The 13,499-nt window shown below is 42.5% G+C and overlaps 2 protein-coding genes across 10 annotated transcripts in view; both read left to right on the top strand.

Annotated features, from left to right (window-relative positions):
• Positions 1-13,455, top strand: part of LOC140318324 (rho guanine nucleotide exchange factor 9) — a 42,486-nt gene extending 29,031 nt beyond the window's left edge. For 8 of the 9 annotated variants that reach the window (XM_072396092.1, XM_072396089.1, XM_072396090.1 and 5 more), the window contains 7 exons: positions 745-924; positions 1,308-1,540; positions 2,576-2,705; positions 3,649-3,780; positions 5,494-5,737; positions 6,020-6,088; positions 8,795-13,455. In XM_072396092.1, the coding sequence (XP_072252193.1) occupies positions 745-924; positions 1,308-1,540; positions 2,576-2,705; positions 3,649-3,780; positions 5,494-5,737; positions 6,020-6,088; positions 8,795-8,970 (1,164 nt within the window). In that variant the 3' untranslated portion in view covers positions 8,971-13,455. Of the gene's footprint in view, positions 1-744; positions 925-1,307; positions 1,541-2,575; positions 2,706-3,648; positions 3,781-5,493; positions 5,738-6,019; positions 6,112-8,794 lie in introns of all 9 variants that reach the window. The other variant, XM_072396091.1, reaches the window with a different exon arrangement.
• apool (apolipoprotein O-like) overlaps positions 1-13,499 on the top strand; it is a 353,684-nt gene that overhangs the window by 337,494 nt on the left and 2,691 nt on the right. The gene's annotated exons all lie outside the window — the stretch shown is intronic.

Raw genomic sequence — 13,499 nt, 5'->3', positions numbered from 1 at the left:
GTAAGCTGAAACGAATAGCTATGGGAATAGAGGATAAATGATAGTGATTTAACTTGTTGTCATGTTGTCTGTAGCGACGAGTTAAAAATGGAGTTAGACTCATAAAAATGCAAGCTAGTTCAGGTTTGACTGTCTAAAGTGCAGTTTTTCAGCTGCAGTTATTCCCAAAGTGCGTAGAGGTCACATCAGAACAGAGTCAAATAAAAAAACCTTTGCAGCTTTGACTTTGGGTGGCTGCTAGTGCAAGTTTCTGCTTATTTAATCATCTTTCCTTAATCTGCTGTATACCCTTTGTTTGCATTGTGGATGGAGCATGATGTTTGAAAATAGTTGCAATAGGGCAGCAATTCCCATCCCCACCTTCACACTTCTTGCATGCTGCATTCTTTGAGTTTGCTTTAACATGCACAGGCAAGAACTGTGGTGCAGCTCACAATTTTGTGAGCTTCGAAACACGCATGATAAGCCAGTCATAAGGGAGATTTATACCTTATCATAGCCATTTTCAAATGATGTCCGTCACATAGTTTACAGCAAATGGCTCAGAAAATCAATAAGAAGAAAAATCAATGCTTACCTAATGGAGAAATGTGAATTCACTGATGATGATTTATTTAGATTAAGCTGGACTTTTTAATCTTTACATGAAATGCTAAAGTTTCAGGATGTTTGATTCGTTTAAAGCAGCCACGGCCCAGTTTTTCTGCGTGCAGTCTTAAGTTTTTGCATCCCATGTTGTTTCAGGGCTACTTGCGCCAGTGCAGGAAGCGCGTGGACATGTTCAACGACGACCAGTTGAAGGTCATTTTTGGGAACATCGAGGACATCTACCGCTTCCAGATGGGCTTTGTTAGAGATCTGGAGAAACAGTACAACACAGAGGAACCCCACCTCTCTGAAATCGGGCCATGCTTTTTAGAACACGTGAGCACTTTCCTGTTTATTGCATTTTCTTCATTTGTTTTTTTTTTTGTACACACTGAAATCTAGTGAGGATGAAAAAAAAAATGAGCTAAGATGCCGTTTTCAGCTGAGGGAAGCTATAACAGCTAGTGATTTGTTAGGTCTGTAATCTTATGATCTGAACTAGATTTTCTCAGTATCTTCAGATAACGCTGAAGTTGTGGAGATAATGAAGTCAGGAGCAGACTATTTAAGATAACAGATGATTATGTCATGATCCTGAGGAAAAGAATCTAATGAAAATTCTAGAAATCTGTGTTCAATGGCAGTCCGCTACTTAGTATTTCATTGAAGACGTCCATTATCCTCTCTGTTCACGTATCTCTCTCTCTTTTACACTACAGCAAGATGGTTTCTGGATCTATTCAGAATACTGTAACAACCACTTGGATGCCTGCATGGAGCTGAGCAAACTGATGAGGGATGGCAGGTACCAGCACTTCTTCGAGGCTTGTCGCCTCCTCCAGCAAATGATTGACATTGCCATAGATGGCTTCTTGCTCACGCCTGTCCAGAAAATCTGCAAATACCCCCTCCAGTTGGCTGAGCTCCTTAAATACACCGCGCAGGAGCACAGGTAACGTGCACTGTCAAGATTTCATTTGTTGCTGTTTCACTGTAATGCATTTAGTTGGAAAAGAAGGCGCCACTGATGCATCGTTGTGTTCCAGCTGCATTTTGTTGCAATGCAGCTGTTGCAAGTGCTGGGTTTATCCCTCTGAAGCGGCAATTATCCATGCATGAACTGAAGTAGGTGTTGGTTTGCGTAGTTTTAGCAGCTTGTTCATGTCTTAAAAGAAAACATTTCAATTACAATGAAGAGATGTGCTGCAGCACTGCAATCCATATTATTTTCAAAGCAGTGCACGGCCAGGACATTATTCCATTGAGCTCTGCATATAAATAGATTATAGATAAGATATGAATTGGGGCTTTCTCTGGCACATACTGTACACGCAAGAGTTCACATTTTCCACAAAGCACGGAAGCTGCGTGCACAACATAAACGTTTGCAGATGAGCTCTCAAACACAGATGTGAGCATCCAGATGTGCAAACTCATGTGTGCAAGCCCACAGAAACATGGTGCGAGTGATTCAGCGTGTCTAAGCCAGCTCAAGGTCATTCATAAACCAGGCGATCTCAGCCAGAGAGGGACAGGTGCCAGCTCTGCCAGCAAGGCCTGCCAGATCACAGTGTTTGTCTGTTAGGGAGCTGTGGAGAATCTGCCAGATATAGGCCTGTCTCTGTCACTCTTTTACACACAATACTGCCACACACACACACACACATACACTTTATCTTCCAAAGTGAGGCTGGGATCCGTAGCACATCTAAGCCAGAGGGATAAATCCAGCTCAGTTAGCACAGACACCAACAGAGTTAACTGTGAGTAAAGAGATTGGCTGATTAGAATGAAGTCACAGTGGGTTATTTTGACTGTGTTCAACTAGACTTGCCACTGTTACTTGAGTTCATAACCACTGTCTTTGATAGGCTACTCTGTATCATTCGCTACAGCAACATTACATGTGTCTGAGTGATGAAATCTGAAGGGTTACAACTTTGTCCCTCAACACCCCGGAGTAATTACATGCACACTGTGTCTATAGTGACTATCGATACGTGGCAGCAGCCCTGGCCGTGATGCGGAATGTCACTCAGCAGATCAATGAGAGGAAGAGGAGACTGGAGAACATTGATAAGATTGCCCAATGGCAGGCTTCAGTTCTCGACTGGGAGGTATGTACTTTATTAAAGAATCCCTTCACCGAATCCCCTCCATTAATTCCTTAAGTGTTGGTATATTTAACAAACTGAGAAGGTTGTTTTCTGAACTTTTAGCTTTTCAGACATCAGCATGAACCCTGCACCTGATAGCCTCGTGTCAAACAGTATTAAAAAAAAAGTTTAAAGGCATAATCAAGAAATGTAATGTTGTGCTTTCAGAGGTGGAATGATTGTAAGAGATTAAGAAAAAAACAATGCCCAAAATTCATGCAGTTGAACTCAGACTCAACATTCCCATAATGCAGCTCATGTTACACCTCCTGTTTTCTAATATGTTTCACCTTGTGGGACTGGCTCACTGTTTCAGGGTTCCTGATTTCCCACAACAACAAAAAAAAGGCAGATATGTCTACAGCAGCGTGTTAGAGACGCTGCTGCATTGTAACCAGAGGAGGCAAGGACAGTATTACCAACAAAAATGTGTATTTACTGTTGAGATTAAGCCTGAGATGAGATACTTGTCTTTTTAGCCTAGAATAAGCATATTGTCCTGAGACGTTGCCCGAACTTGGGGATATAAAGAAGCGAACAACATGCTGATTTGGATTACATGATTGGTGCGTTTTTGCATTTGGAAGCGCAGCACCGTGAACTGATTCCATTTTTTTTTCTCACAAAATCATGTTCAAGAATAATGCATTTCTTTTCTTGGACAGCTATGGCTTTAATCAGTTTTTGTTTTTTGCACACAGTGACCCTAATATATGTTGGATTACATATACCCCTGATAAGATTCAAAGTGACATCAATTATGATGGTTAATATCTCAGACTTCGTCAGCCACATAAAACACGACGCAACTCTCCACAGGCTGAGTAGGAAAGAGTAAAATGACTAAGTGCGCAAAGTCCAAGTGTTCTTTTAATTGGCTGAGTCTATCTGTGTTTACGTATAGGGGGATGATATCTTAGACAGGAGCTCGGAGCTTATCTACACTGGGGAGTTGTCATGGATCTATCAACCGTATGGACGCAGCCAGCAGAGAGTCTTCTTTCTCTTTGATCACCAGCTGGTACTTTGTAAGAAGGTAAGCTCTTTCCATCTCCCTTTGGTTCGTTTTCTTCCTTTTTATTTCAAGACTTTGTCGGCTGAAAACAAGCTAATTGCTGCGATGCATCGTCAGCTTGTGATCCTGAAAGTCGTTGTATCACATGGCCGGTGACAGTGATGCATGAAGACAATGTGACTTTATAAAACCCTTGCGAGGAGCCGAAAATACATTACATAATGCTGTGTGAGACCCACCAGTCCTCTGTGAAGAAGCATTCAAATCCTCAGCGCCTTTCACAAAATGGGGGCTGTGGTAGTTTGGGCTCTAATGCACCAAGGCTGTGCTCTCTCCTGTCAGACGGCTGTTCACGCTTGGCTAGACTCAATACATGCACAGAGATGGAGACACAAATGCAGGCAGACACGGAGACACAAACATACACAGAGGCCTTATAAAAGCATCATCACACACAGATGAACAGCATTTTCGTCCTTGCGAAGACAAACGCAGAACAAAACCTAACAAAGACATATAGATGTACTGTCTTTCTGTTTTCCTGTCCTTCAGTTCTCACAGTTGAAAATCTCTGGCACCAGAAATGAACCCCTGTGCGTCTTTAGAACTTCCTTTGGGTTTACTGGCCTGGCCCACTGTCGAGATGCTCTGAATTCTAAACTCCAGACTGTGCTTTCACTCGTGCGTATCCAGTATCCTCAGACCAACATGCGCAGGGCCTCCCACCAGCCCCTGGGGTTTATTACAGTAGGAGCACGTTGCAAGAAGACTTCCATCTTTTCTTTTCATCCTCTTCTTATCGGCACAAAGATCCACACTTATCTCTCCTTGCTGATTTAAAAGATGCCTTTCCTTTTACCTTCCTTTCAGGGTAAAAGTGAGGATTGTTTTTTTTTCTTTGCTCTCTTTCTCCTGCAAATGATAAAAGTTGCATAGATTAAGGTTTTTTTTTGTTTGATGTGCTTCTGTGGCGCTGAAGTTCAGCATGCTCCATAATCATAATCTTAAAGCAATCATAAAGTGATGACATTGGATAAAAGCTATTTTTGGTTTCTCGCTGAAAATGCTTGAGTCGGTGTAATGTATCCTGTGCTGTGTGTGCGTTCTGAAGCGGCTGGTGGTGATGGAAGAATGAGTGAGTACACGTACACATTAATCAGTGGTGAAAAGAAAGAAAATAAACACAGTTTCTGTAATAACACAATCTCGTAACAGTCTCTGTTCTGGATTGTATTTCCAAAAAGTTCTTCCACCTTTCTACTTCCTCTTGCAATCATTACTTTTTCTACTTTGCTGCCACCCGCAAATAACGCAGATTAGGAGTTAAAAGTACACGTGTAGGTTTAGAAACCGTTGGCATAATCATGATGCTGCTCTGCACAAAACCAACCTAAATGTTTTTCATCTCACCACTTCCAGTTCTGGACTGTGAACCAAGCTTTGTACATGTGGACAAACATACCTGTGGCATGTATTCTGGCCAGACTGAGCTGGATTTACCCTTTAAGCAGTGCACAGTACCAGTGTTTGATTGTGGAAATGTATTGTGGCATTCGGGAGCAGATTTACTGAGGCATTCTGTAATGCTTTTGAAGGTTTTTGCATGTTTGGGCATCAGACGGACAGGGTTGTACGCAACAGACTCTGGATACCGAGGGAGAAATGCTTGTTGACAGCTCTTAAGTTTAGCACACACACGTACACTTACAGGCCTCTTCCTCTCTTATTCACCAGGATCTAATACGCCGGGACATCCTGTACTATAAGGGCCGCATCGACATGGACCGCTACGAGGTTCGGGACGCCATAGATGGGCGTGACGATGACTTCAACGTCAGCGTGAAGAACGCCTTCAAGTTGTGCAGCAAAGACAGTGAGGAGATCCACATCTTCTTGGCTAAAAAGCCGGAGGAGAAGATCCGCTGGCTCAGGGCCTTCCACGAGGAGAGGAAGATGGTGCAGGAGGATGAGAAAATCGGTTAGTCGTACACCTCCCGCAGTTTACTTTGCCATGTCCTCTCAAGTTTAAAAAGTTGGCTTCCATGTGTACAATAAGAAGTTTTAGCCATGAAATGAGCATAGTGATCTTGTTTTAGCTCTAAATGGCTGTATAATGAGGAGATATAGTTTCACCGAAGGGAAACTTTATAAAAACATAGATCGTGCCTCAGCTGTTCCTCAGTCTCAATAAAACACACCATGTTGCAGTTTATGAGCTGAAAGCCAACGTGCTGCAATTGATTTATTTTTTGTCGCTTAGGTTTTGAGATCTCTGAGTACCAGAAGCGACAGGCAGCCATGACGGTGAGAAAGGTGACCAAACAGAAAGGTGAGGCAACAAGAAGATATCAGGTGATTCCCCTCTTTTTTTTTTTGTTTCCTCGCTGGTGTGCTCTGTCTTCTCATCGCTGTTTACTCTTCCCTTAACCTGCTCTCTTTTTTTTTCCACTTTCCACACCTTTTATAACACAAACTTTGTTTATGAGCGGACCTAGGCCTGTCTTGTACCAAGTAAGCTAGAAAAGTCAAGAGGTTTCATGTCTACTCGCTTTATTATGTCCAATATTCGTCTCTGAGTTAATTATCTGTCAGCCCTTACATGAGAATAACTTGATATGAGTTGTAAAGCCGCTGTTAAGCATCAATGAAAAGACAGAGGGCTGTTTGCATGAAGTATTGAGCTTAAAGGACGATACCGGTGTTCAGGACATGTGGGTTCTGTGTCATGCTTGTCTTGAAACTATTTAGTACTTCAGACTGTTTGAATGTCTTTCTCTCGCTGAGTTAGAGTGGTTGTTAGCGCTTTCAGTTCCAATCGCATGCAGACTGTCGACACAACAATCAGCTCTTTAGTGTGGTACTTACAGTCTTAGCAGCCAGTTATTTTATTAAGTGTCATTTCTTAGTACAAAGGTAATTAGTCATAAACTGTGTTAGGCGATCTCAAACAATTGCACAGCGTGGCAAACTGAAGTCAGGAGATCCATGTGTTTTCCTCAGAGTGAGAGAATGAGAATGAGAGACATTCGTGGGACTGAAACGGTGTATGTCGAAGACTGACACTGGCCTGGTTTCCATTGTTTTTTATTACCATGTTTGCGTTTCCATTTAGAAGATGTGAATAAGGAAATATGAATGAAGAGTGAACCAAGCAGACACAAAAAAATGAATATACTCGCTGAAGGTGGTTTTTGATGTTTTGAGTAGGAATTGATTCACATTAGGGGGAATGGAACCAACTTTGGGACTCGGGTCAGATCATGCAAAGATTAAAATGACGGAGGTCACTGCTGTTTTCGGCCTGTGCCGGCAAACAGTAAACTGGTGACTGATTGGCATCTTCCCAGACACGATAAAATGTCCCAGGTGTTCCCAGAGATGGACGATAATTATGATTTCTGAACCAGCGCTACTTCCATTTTTATTCTGTGGATGTACACCACAGTATTTATTGTCATTTTTCTTTTTTCTCCTCGCAGCGAGAGCTTTCGTATCTGATTAGAACAACTTCTTTCCCTATTGGATTACAAATGACAGCGATGTAGGCCACCCTCTGGCGACATCATGCAGCCTAATTTATTCACTGTAGACCAGTCAAAGGAAACATGTCGTGTTCGTGTTACTTTTTTTGCGGCTTTATTAAAAGATCGCTTTAGATTTGCTTCAGTTGTTAATGGAAACCCGGCTAGTCACAGGTCGAACCCTGCCGACATCTGCCAGCTAGCTCAGTAACAGAAGAACAAGCTTTTCAAGATGCTACTTCCTGATACGACAGAGGACCCACATATTCACCCTGCTGCTATCATCCTTTAAGATTTAGCCATTTTACTGCTAGGCTAGATGTTTCTACATTTACCATTTCTGATGTTCTTGCCAGTTTCACAATAAGCATGACCATCCATTAAGGTATTAATGAACTAATGACCACTGCTGGAATGTTCTCTCTGACGTTAGGAACCCTGTAGATGTCTGTCAGAAGTAAATGTTGTGTGTTTCTAAGTGCTGTATGTGTACATGGCTGGCACAAGGTGAAGTACTCTCTTGAATTTCAGATTCATTTATAGATTTCATCTTGAGAAAGAGGGCCATGTTGTATGGACATGGTTTGAAAATGATAAAGGTATATGCACTAGAGTTCTCCTTAGAGCTAGCACAATAAGATGCCATGGCAACTGCTAAGCAGCATTGGGAGGTGTTGTGTTAAACGTTGGCATTGGAGCATGCAGTCACTGTCCAATCTGTTTACAAGCATTATCTTGACTATCCAAGATAAACAGGCTGTACTAACACAAATAGATCAAACCCCTTCTAACTGCTAAAACAGTGTTTGGCAAATTATCTTTAACAGAAGACACTGTTTCTCATCCCTTTATTTCATTTTGTAAGGTGCCATGGCAACTTTTGAATATTTCATCTCCAAATATTGTTATCTCTTTCTTAATTCCAGTAGCATAGTTGTGATGCTTGTAGACTGTAGCTAAATGACATGTTAGACTTTAGTTTTAACGCATATTAGCAGCTTTCTGTTGGCTCTATTTTCGCCACTCTTGTGTTCTCAAGTGTCAAGGGTGCTATTCAAACAAATGTGCTGTTACCAAACATGGAAGAACAGCATCCCGTGTCCAAACGCCTGGTGTCATCATTGTACCGGCTGGAACCTGTCAGTTCTCCTGTTTGCCTGCGACAGTTTGATTGAATAGCATCTTTAGTCTCCCTTGTGTCATTGCAAGAGCTGAATTCCACTTTCCTCTCAATTCAGCGTTCATCGTATGATCATACCGTGTCATATCTCAGGATAAATATGCAGGAATGTTAGCTAAAGGCTCATTTTGTCTGTCTACATGCTTGTTTTCTGTGGAAGCATGACTTGGTGTTGTGTTGTTGTGTCTGTTTCATATACAATACTGACAATGTTTCCTCTTTGCTGCCCACCTCCCTTCTTTTTTTTGTCTCTTTTGCTTTGTGCCCTGCACCGCCTCCTTGTTCCCCTCCCCTCGCAACCCCTCCCTGCTCTTTTTTGCGCCTGCCTTCCCAGGTGTAAACAGGTGCACGCCCCCCTCATACCCGCCCCCCCAGGACCCCCTCAGTGCGGGGCAGTATGAGGTAACGGAGGACATGGCACAAGGAGAGGTTTTTGAATTCAGTCAATCCAAAAGAGGCCAGGCTCCTTTCTGGCAGAATTTTAGTAGATTAGCTCCATTTAAGAAATAGAGAAACACAGACTCTTCTGAAGGACCAGCTATTTTTCTTAGAAGCACTAAACACTGGATGATTATGTCCCATAATGAAGAAAATACAAAAAACACACATACACAAGAGACTTTGAAGTTAAGGACCAATGTTATTATAACGATTGATTGGAAGCACCAAGAGGACTGAAGACTTGGATTAAAAAAAAGATAAAAAATTGAGAAATAAAATCCAACTTTACAACTCATATATGTTAGTAACGTTCTTAGTTATCATGCTTTTCCAGCTGACTCAACTGTCATGAACTCTTTCCCTTTGGATTCTGCATATTCACGCCATCTGAATGTTCTGGAGTTATTCAGATTGTTGTATGATTTAAATTTTTTAAATCCGTCATCTGGAAAGAAACACGAGGTCCGAGCCAGGTCGCTCCTCCTTGTGCGATTGTGTCCAAAAAGCTGAGATCATGCTGCGCTGCTATGTGAGATTGTTTGTTGCATTCTTCTGAATGTGAGACGGCGAGATGACGACCTCGGCCGCGGGATGCGTTGTGCGTGGGACGCTCCAAGCTCGACCGCCGGCGTCCCCTCTGAGCTCGATCATCCCAGCACTCACCACAGACTCATATGTGCTCTACTGATGTCCGCATCTGGATCTCCTCTCTCTCCTGCAGTCTGCATAGAATAACCTACAAGTTGTTTTTGTTTTTTTTTACTAAATCTGGTGTTCAGTCTTCCCTTCCTTCTCTGCATCCTCCTGTCCTCTCTATCTCTCCACCCACCTGCTCAGCTTCTGTGAGGCTGTGGCCCTCAGAGGAAGGATTTCATTCTTTTTTGGAAACCTGCCATCGGCCATGATAGGATGGGTCAGGGAACAAATCATTACTCGGAACATCAGTAGAATATTTACATCCTCTCACCAAGCACTTGTGACAGGGTGTCCGCAACCACTCACGCTGAGGCTCAGTGTGCCGCTCAGATGAAACAGCTGGGAGCAGGAGATAGGCAGGTTACGGTCCACCTGCCTCGTGTCACAGCCCCTCCCCCGCTCTCCTCAGAGACCACCCCTGTAGCACTGTGCTGGCAGCTCACTGGGTGTTTGGAAAGAGCACAGCCTACCTCCGGGAATGAGCAGTAAAAGTCAAGTTGATGCATCGGCCAAGGTTTAAAATCTGTTTCCTTTTTTAAAAAAAATTCACATCAGCTGTAAAAGAAAAGACTTCCTCGGTTGACTTAATGATTTTGTAGTGCTCGCACAGTAAAATGTATCCAATCCGCAATCTTTTTCTCTCGTTTGAGTACAAGTGACACAAATATGCAATGCTACAGCGTGATGAGTTTGAGCAAACCCTCACCAGCACAGAGGTGAAAAATGGCCCTCCCAAAAAAGGTTTCAAGAACATTTAGGTCGCTCTCGAGTGAAAAGACCACTGCGGCAGGGAGCAGATACCGTGGGGTTGGGGGAAGGAAGGGGAATTTACTCTGTAGCATGCAAGTGTCCTCTGATGGAATCGTGCATCTCTGAAGACTACAGCTTCGAATCTTGGCTCGCCGCCCTGTCACGATGTTTTCCAAATCTGATCCATGTTCTGGCGGTTAGCTCCGGCACTGTTAAGTGATTTACAAAGGACTGTGGCTTGATCAGATTGATTTGTTTCATCAACAAAGTCCCCAAAGCTGCTGTGTGAGAGATCCTGCCATAGAGTCCCTGTGCTGAGGCGTTAGATAAGAGAGGATCTGAGGGACTGAGGAGAAACTACCAATTTACACCCATCATGAGGGTGTACTCTTTTCTACTCTTGGAATGTAAGTGAAACATCTGTCCACGGTTTGTGATTTATATTTTGACATCAGAAGTACATTTTGTGTTGAATTCTACCACCCGATGGACAGTACACATACACACAGTATGACAACTTGTGCAATGTGATATATCATTATATATCCTCACTACTCACAACAACGTGATATGAAAGAGTTATATATTGTTCTATGTCATTTGTTTGCCTTCTTATAGGCCTTATAACCTATTGGATAAAAAAAAGACCGTAGAATTGCTTTGTATGTTGTGTAATTTATGTTTTGTTTCAGTAAAGAAAGTTGAGAAATGGGTGAGTTGGCTGCTGGTGTCTGTAGAGATGGCTCCCAGTGAGATTGTTTTGGAAGATAATTCTCTTGCCTGGCACAGCAAAAAGATATGGTTCCCAGGCCATAATAACCTCAGGTCCCATGCTACACCCACCCTCATCCCCAACTCTCCTCCCCCCAACTCAGCACTACCACCAGGACCGACTTACACACACAAGCATGCAGGCAAACACACACACACGCACACACACACACACTCAGACGCACAATCGCGCGCACTCGCTGGCCCGTTCTGCTGCGGAGAAGAGAGATGCTATCTAACAGTGCCTTCCAGCATTCCACTAGTGATTATCTATTCAGTTTCACAGGCAGATTTGAATTAGTCATGTATTTTCCCTTCAGTGCATTTCTTCCTTTCCTCTCTTGCTCTCACACACGCTGGGAATTCCTCGTTCACCAGTGCACGAGATCCGCTCGGACGGCCTGACGGTCAGACCTTCTCCACGCGAGTAGATGCTTTGTTTGTCCGACTGAAACCACTTAAAACACCTTATTATATCCTGTCACGTCACACACAGCATCCGTTTAATTGCACAGAAAGTAGTTAATCCTGAGTTCCAATGTGTAGAAAACCCACACAGGAGTCATTTATTGTTATCTATTTATCTTGCTCGATAGACGGTTTAATTTGAATATATGGTAGGAAGCCGATGTTTGCGTTAGTCGAGTTAGGTTTCACATTTCAAAGTATCTTATTAATAGCGAGTTATGGACGGCAGAAGGATCTTCTGTTTACCTTTATCAGCGACACTCTGTAAATACTGTAAAAAGAACAGATCATATATTTGGATATTGGTATTTTGCGTTGGAGACGAATGTTGTTCCAGTTCTAGCGTGCGGTAGACCTCAGTACCAGGTATAAATGCATGCTTGTGGCATCCAATATTTTGCATGAGACTTAAGGCAACTCTTAACAGATTGTTTAGTTTCATTTTAACTTCCAACCGATTCACTTTTTTTCATGGAACCATACATTTGTGAGCCCATGCCATCTCACTAAAGGGAGTTGTTCTCTCTGCCCACCCTGTCTCCTGCTCACTGCGCACCACAGGTAGTTGCCTCTTGTTTTTCATTCCATTGTCGGCCTGAGCGGAACAGCGACTCCTCGTGCAGAATGAGAAACTGGACTGCTGATAGGTGGACTGGTGTTCTCTCTGCCAAGATAAAACGGGCACTATAACCTGTGACATTGTTATAAAAACATCCTTTTCTGTAAGTTTGTTTTTTTTTCTTTTCCTTTCTCTGTCTTGCTCCAGGCCGCTGGTTACTGTTTCTTCTTCTTTTCTTTTCTTTTTTTTTGGAATCATCAGCGGACGCAAAACGGGTATAATTTTTATACGATAACAGTGAACCAAATAGGAGTTAGCGCTGATCCATGGGTGTTTGTGCATACATTTGTAGACGAGCTGAAGAGCCGAATGCATTCGAAAACCTCTCTGGATGAGCTAAACAAAATGTAATAAGACGCACACGAACACAGTACTTCATCGTTATTCATATCATGCTCTTGTTTAAGAAATGAAGTGCAATGACTTGACTTTACAAATGTTTCTCTCTTCTATTTATTGACAGCAGTATTAAGTCGTAGCTTTTGGGCCAAACTGTTTAAAGGATGTATATATTGGTTTTTATTTTTCTTATATAATCAAGCTGAGAGGGACAGCTTCTGTGCAGTTGGAAGTCTTATTTTTTTCTCTGTCTCTCTCTGGTCCATATAAGCAAGGGACAGTCAAGTTAGCAGACTGTCTCCTGGATGCATCAGAGAATGCTCAGATTTATAGAATTCCCTTTTAGTCCGGGGCGTACGTGAGCAAGTGACCGCTGTCATTCACATTTAGCATCGCAGCATCTTCAATAGGAGCTCCTTGCTGTTGGTTTTCCAGTCCTGTGTTGTGTCACTAGTCTGGGTTTGGGGTCGTCAGCGAGCCATTTATCAATGTGGCGTTCACTGACAACAACAGGAAGACTGTCATCCCACACTTGGAAACTACTCATTGTATATTACCATCGAGTTTGAGGTCTTTGATTTATTTAATTTTTTTTCCTGTCAGAAAAATGTACCCACAGTATCCACATCCTTTGATACCATATGCAAACACGTTTTTTTTCTTTCTTTCTTGCAGGCCTTTAAGTTTATTTGTTGTAGAAATGGAAAAACCTTCAAAATAATGCCTATTCAATCCAGAAACTGTGAATGGGAGAGTGGAGATGTCAACTTGTATGTACATTATATGTTTTGATGTAATCGGAAGCACTGGGAATATGTTGTACTTCGCTGTAAAAAAAAAAGGAAAAAAACAAATTAAATACCATATCTGATATAGCTGTACTTTTTGTTGAAAATAAAACCTCTACAGAAGTGCGCGTGGAGGCGTCAGTGTGTGAGTGGGGAGCGTGGTGCTG

This window comes from Leuresthes tenuis, unplaced genomic scaffold (assembly GCF_036924035.1).
Source record: "Leuresthes tenuis unplaced genomic scaffold, fLeuTen1.0.hap1 SCAF_11, whole genome shotgun sequence".
In the NCBI taxonomy this organism is placed as follows: Eukaryota; Metazoa; Chordata; class Actinopteri; order Atheriniformes; family Atherinopsidae; genus Leuresthes; species Leuresthes tenuis.
This window is presented reverse-complemented; position numbering and strand designations above follow the sequence as displayed.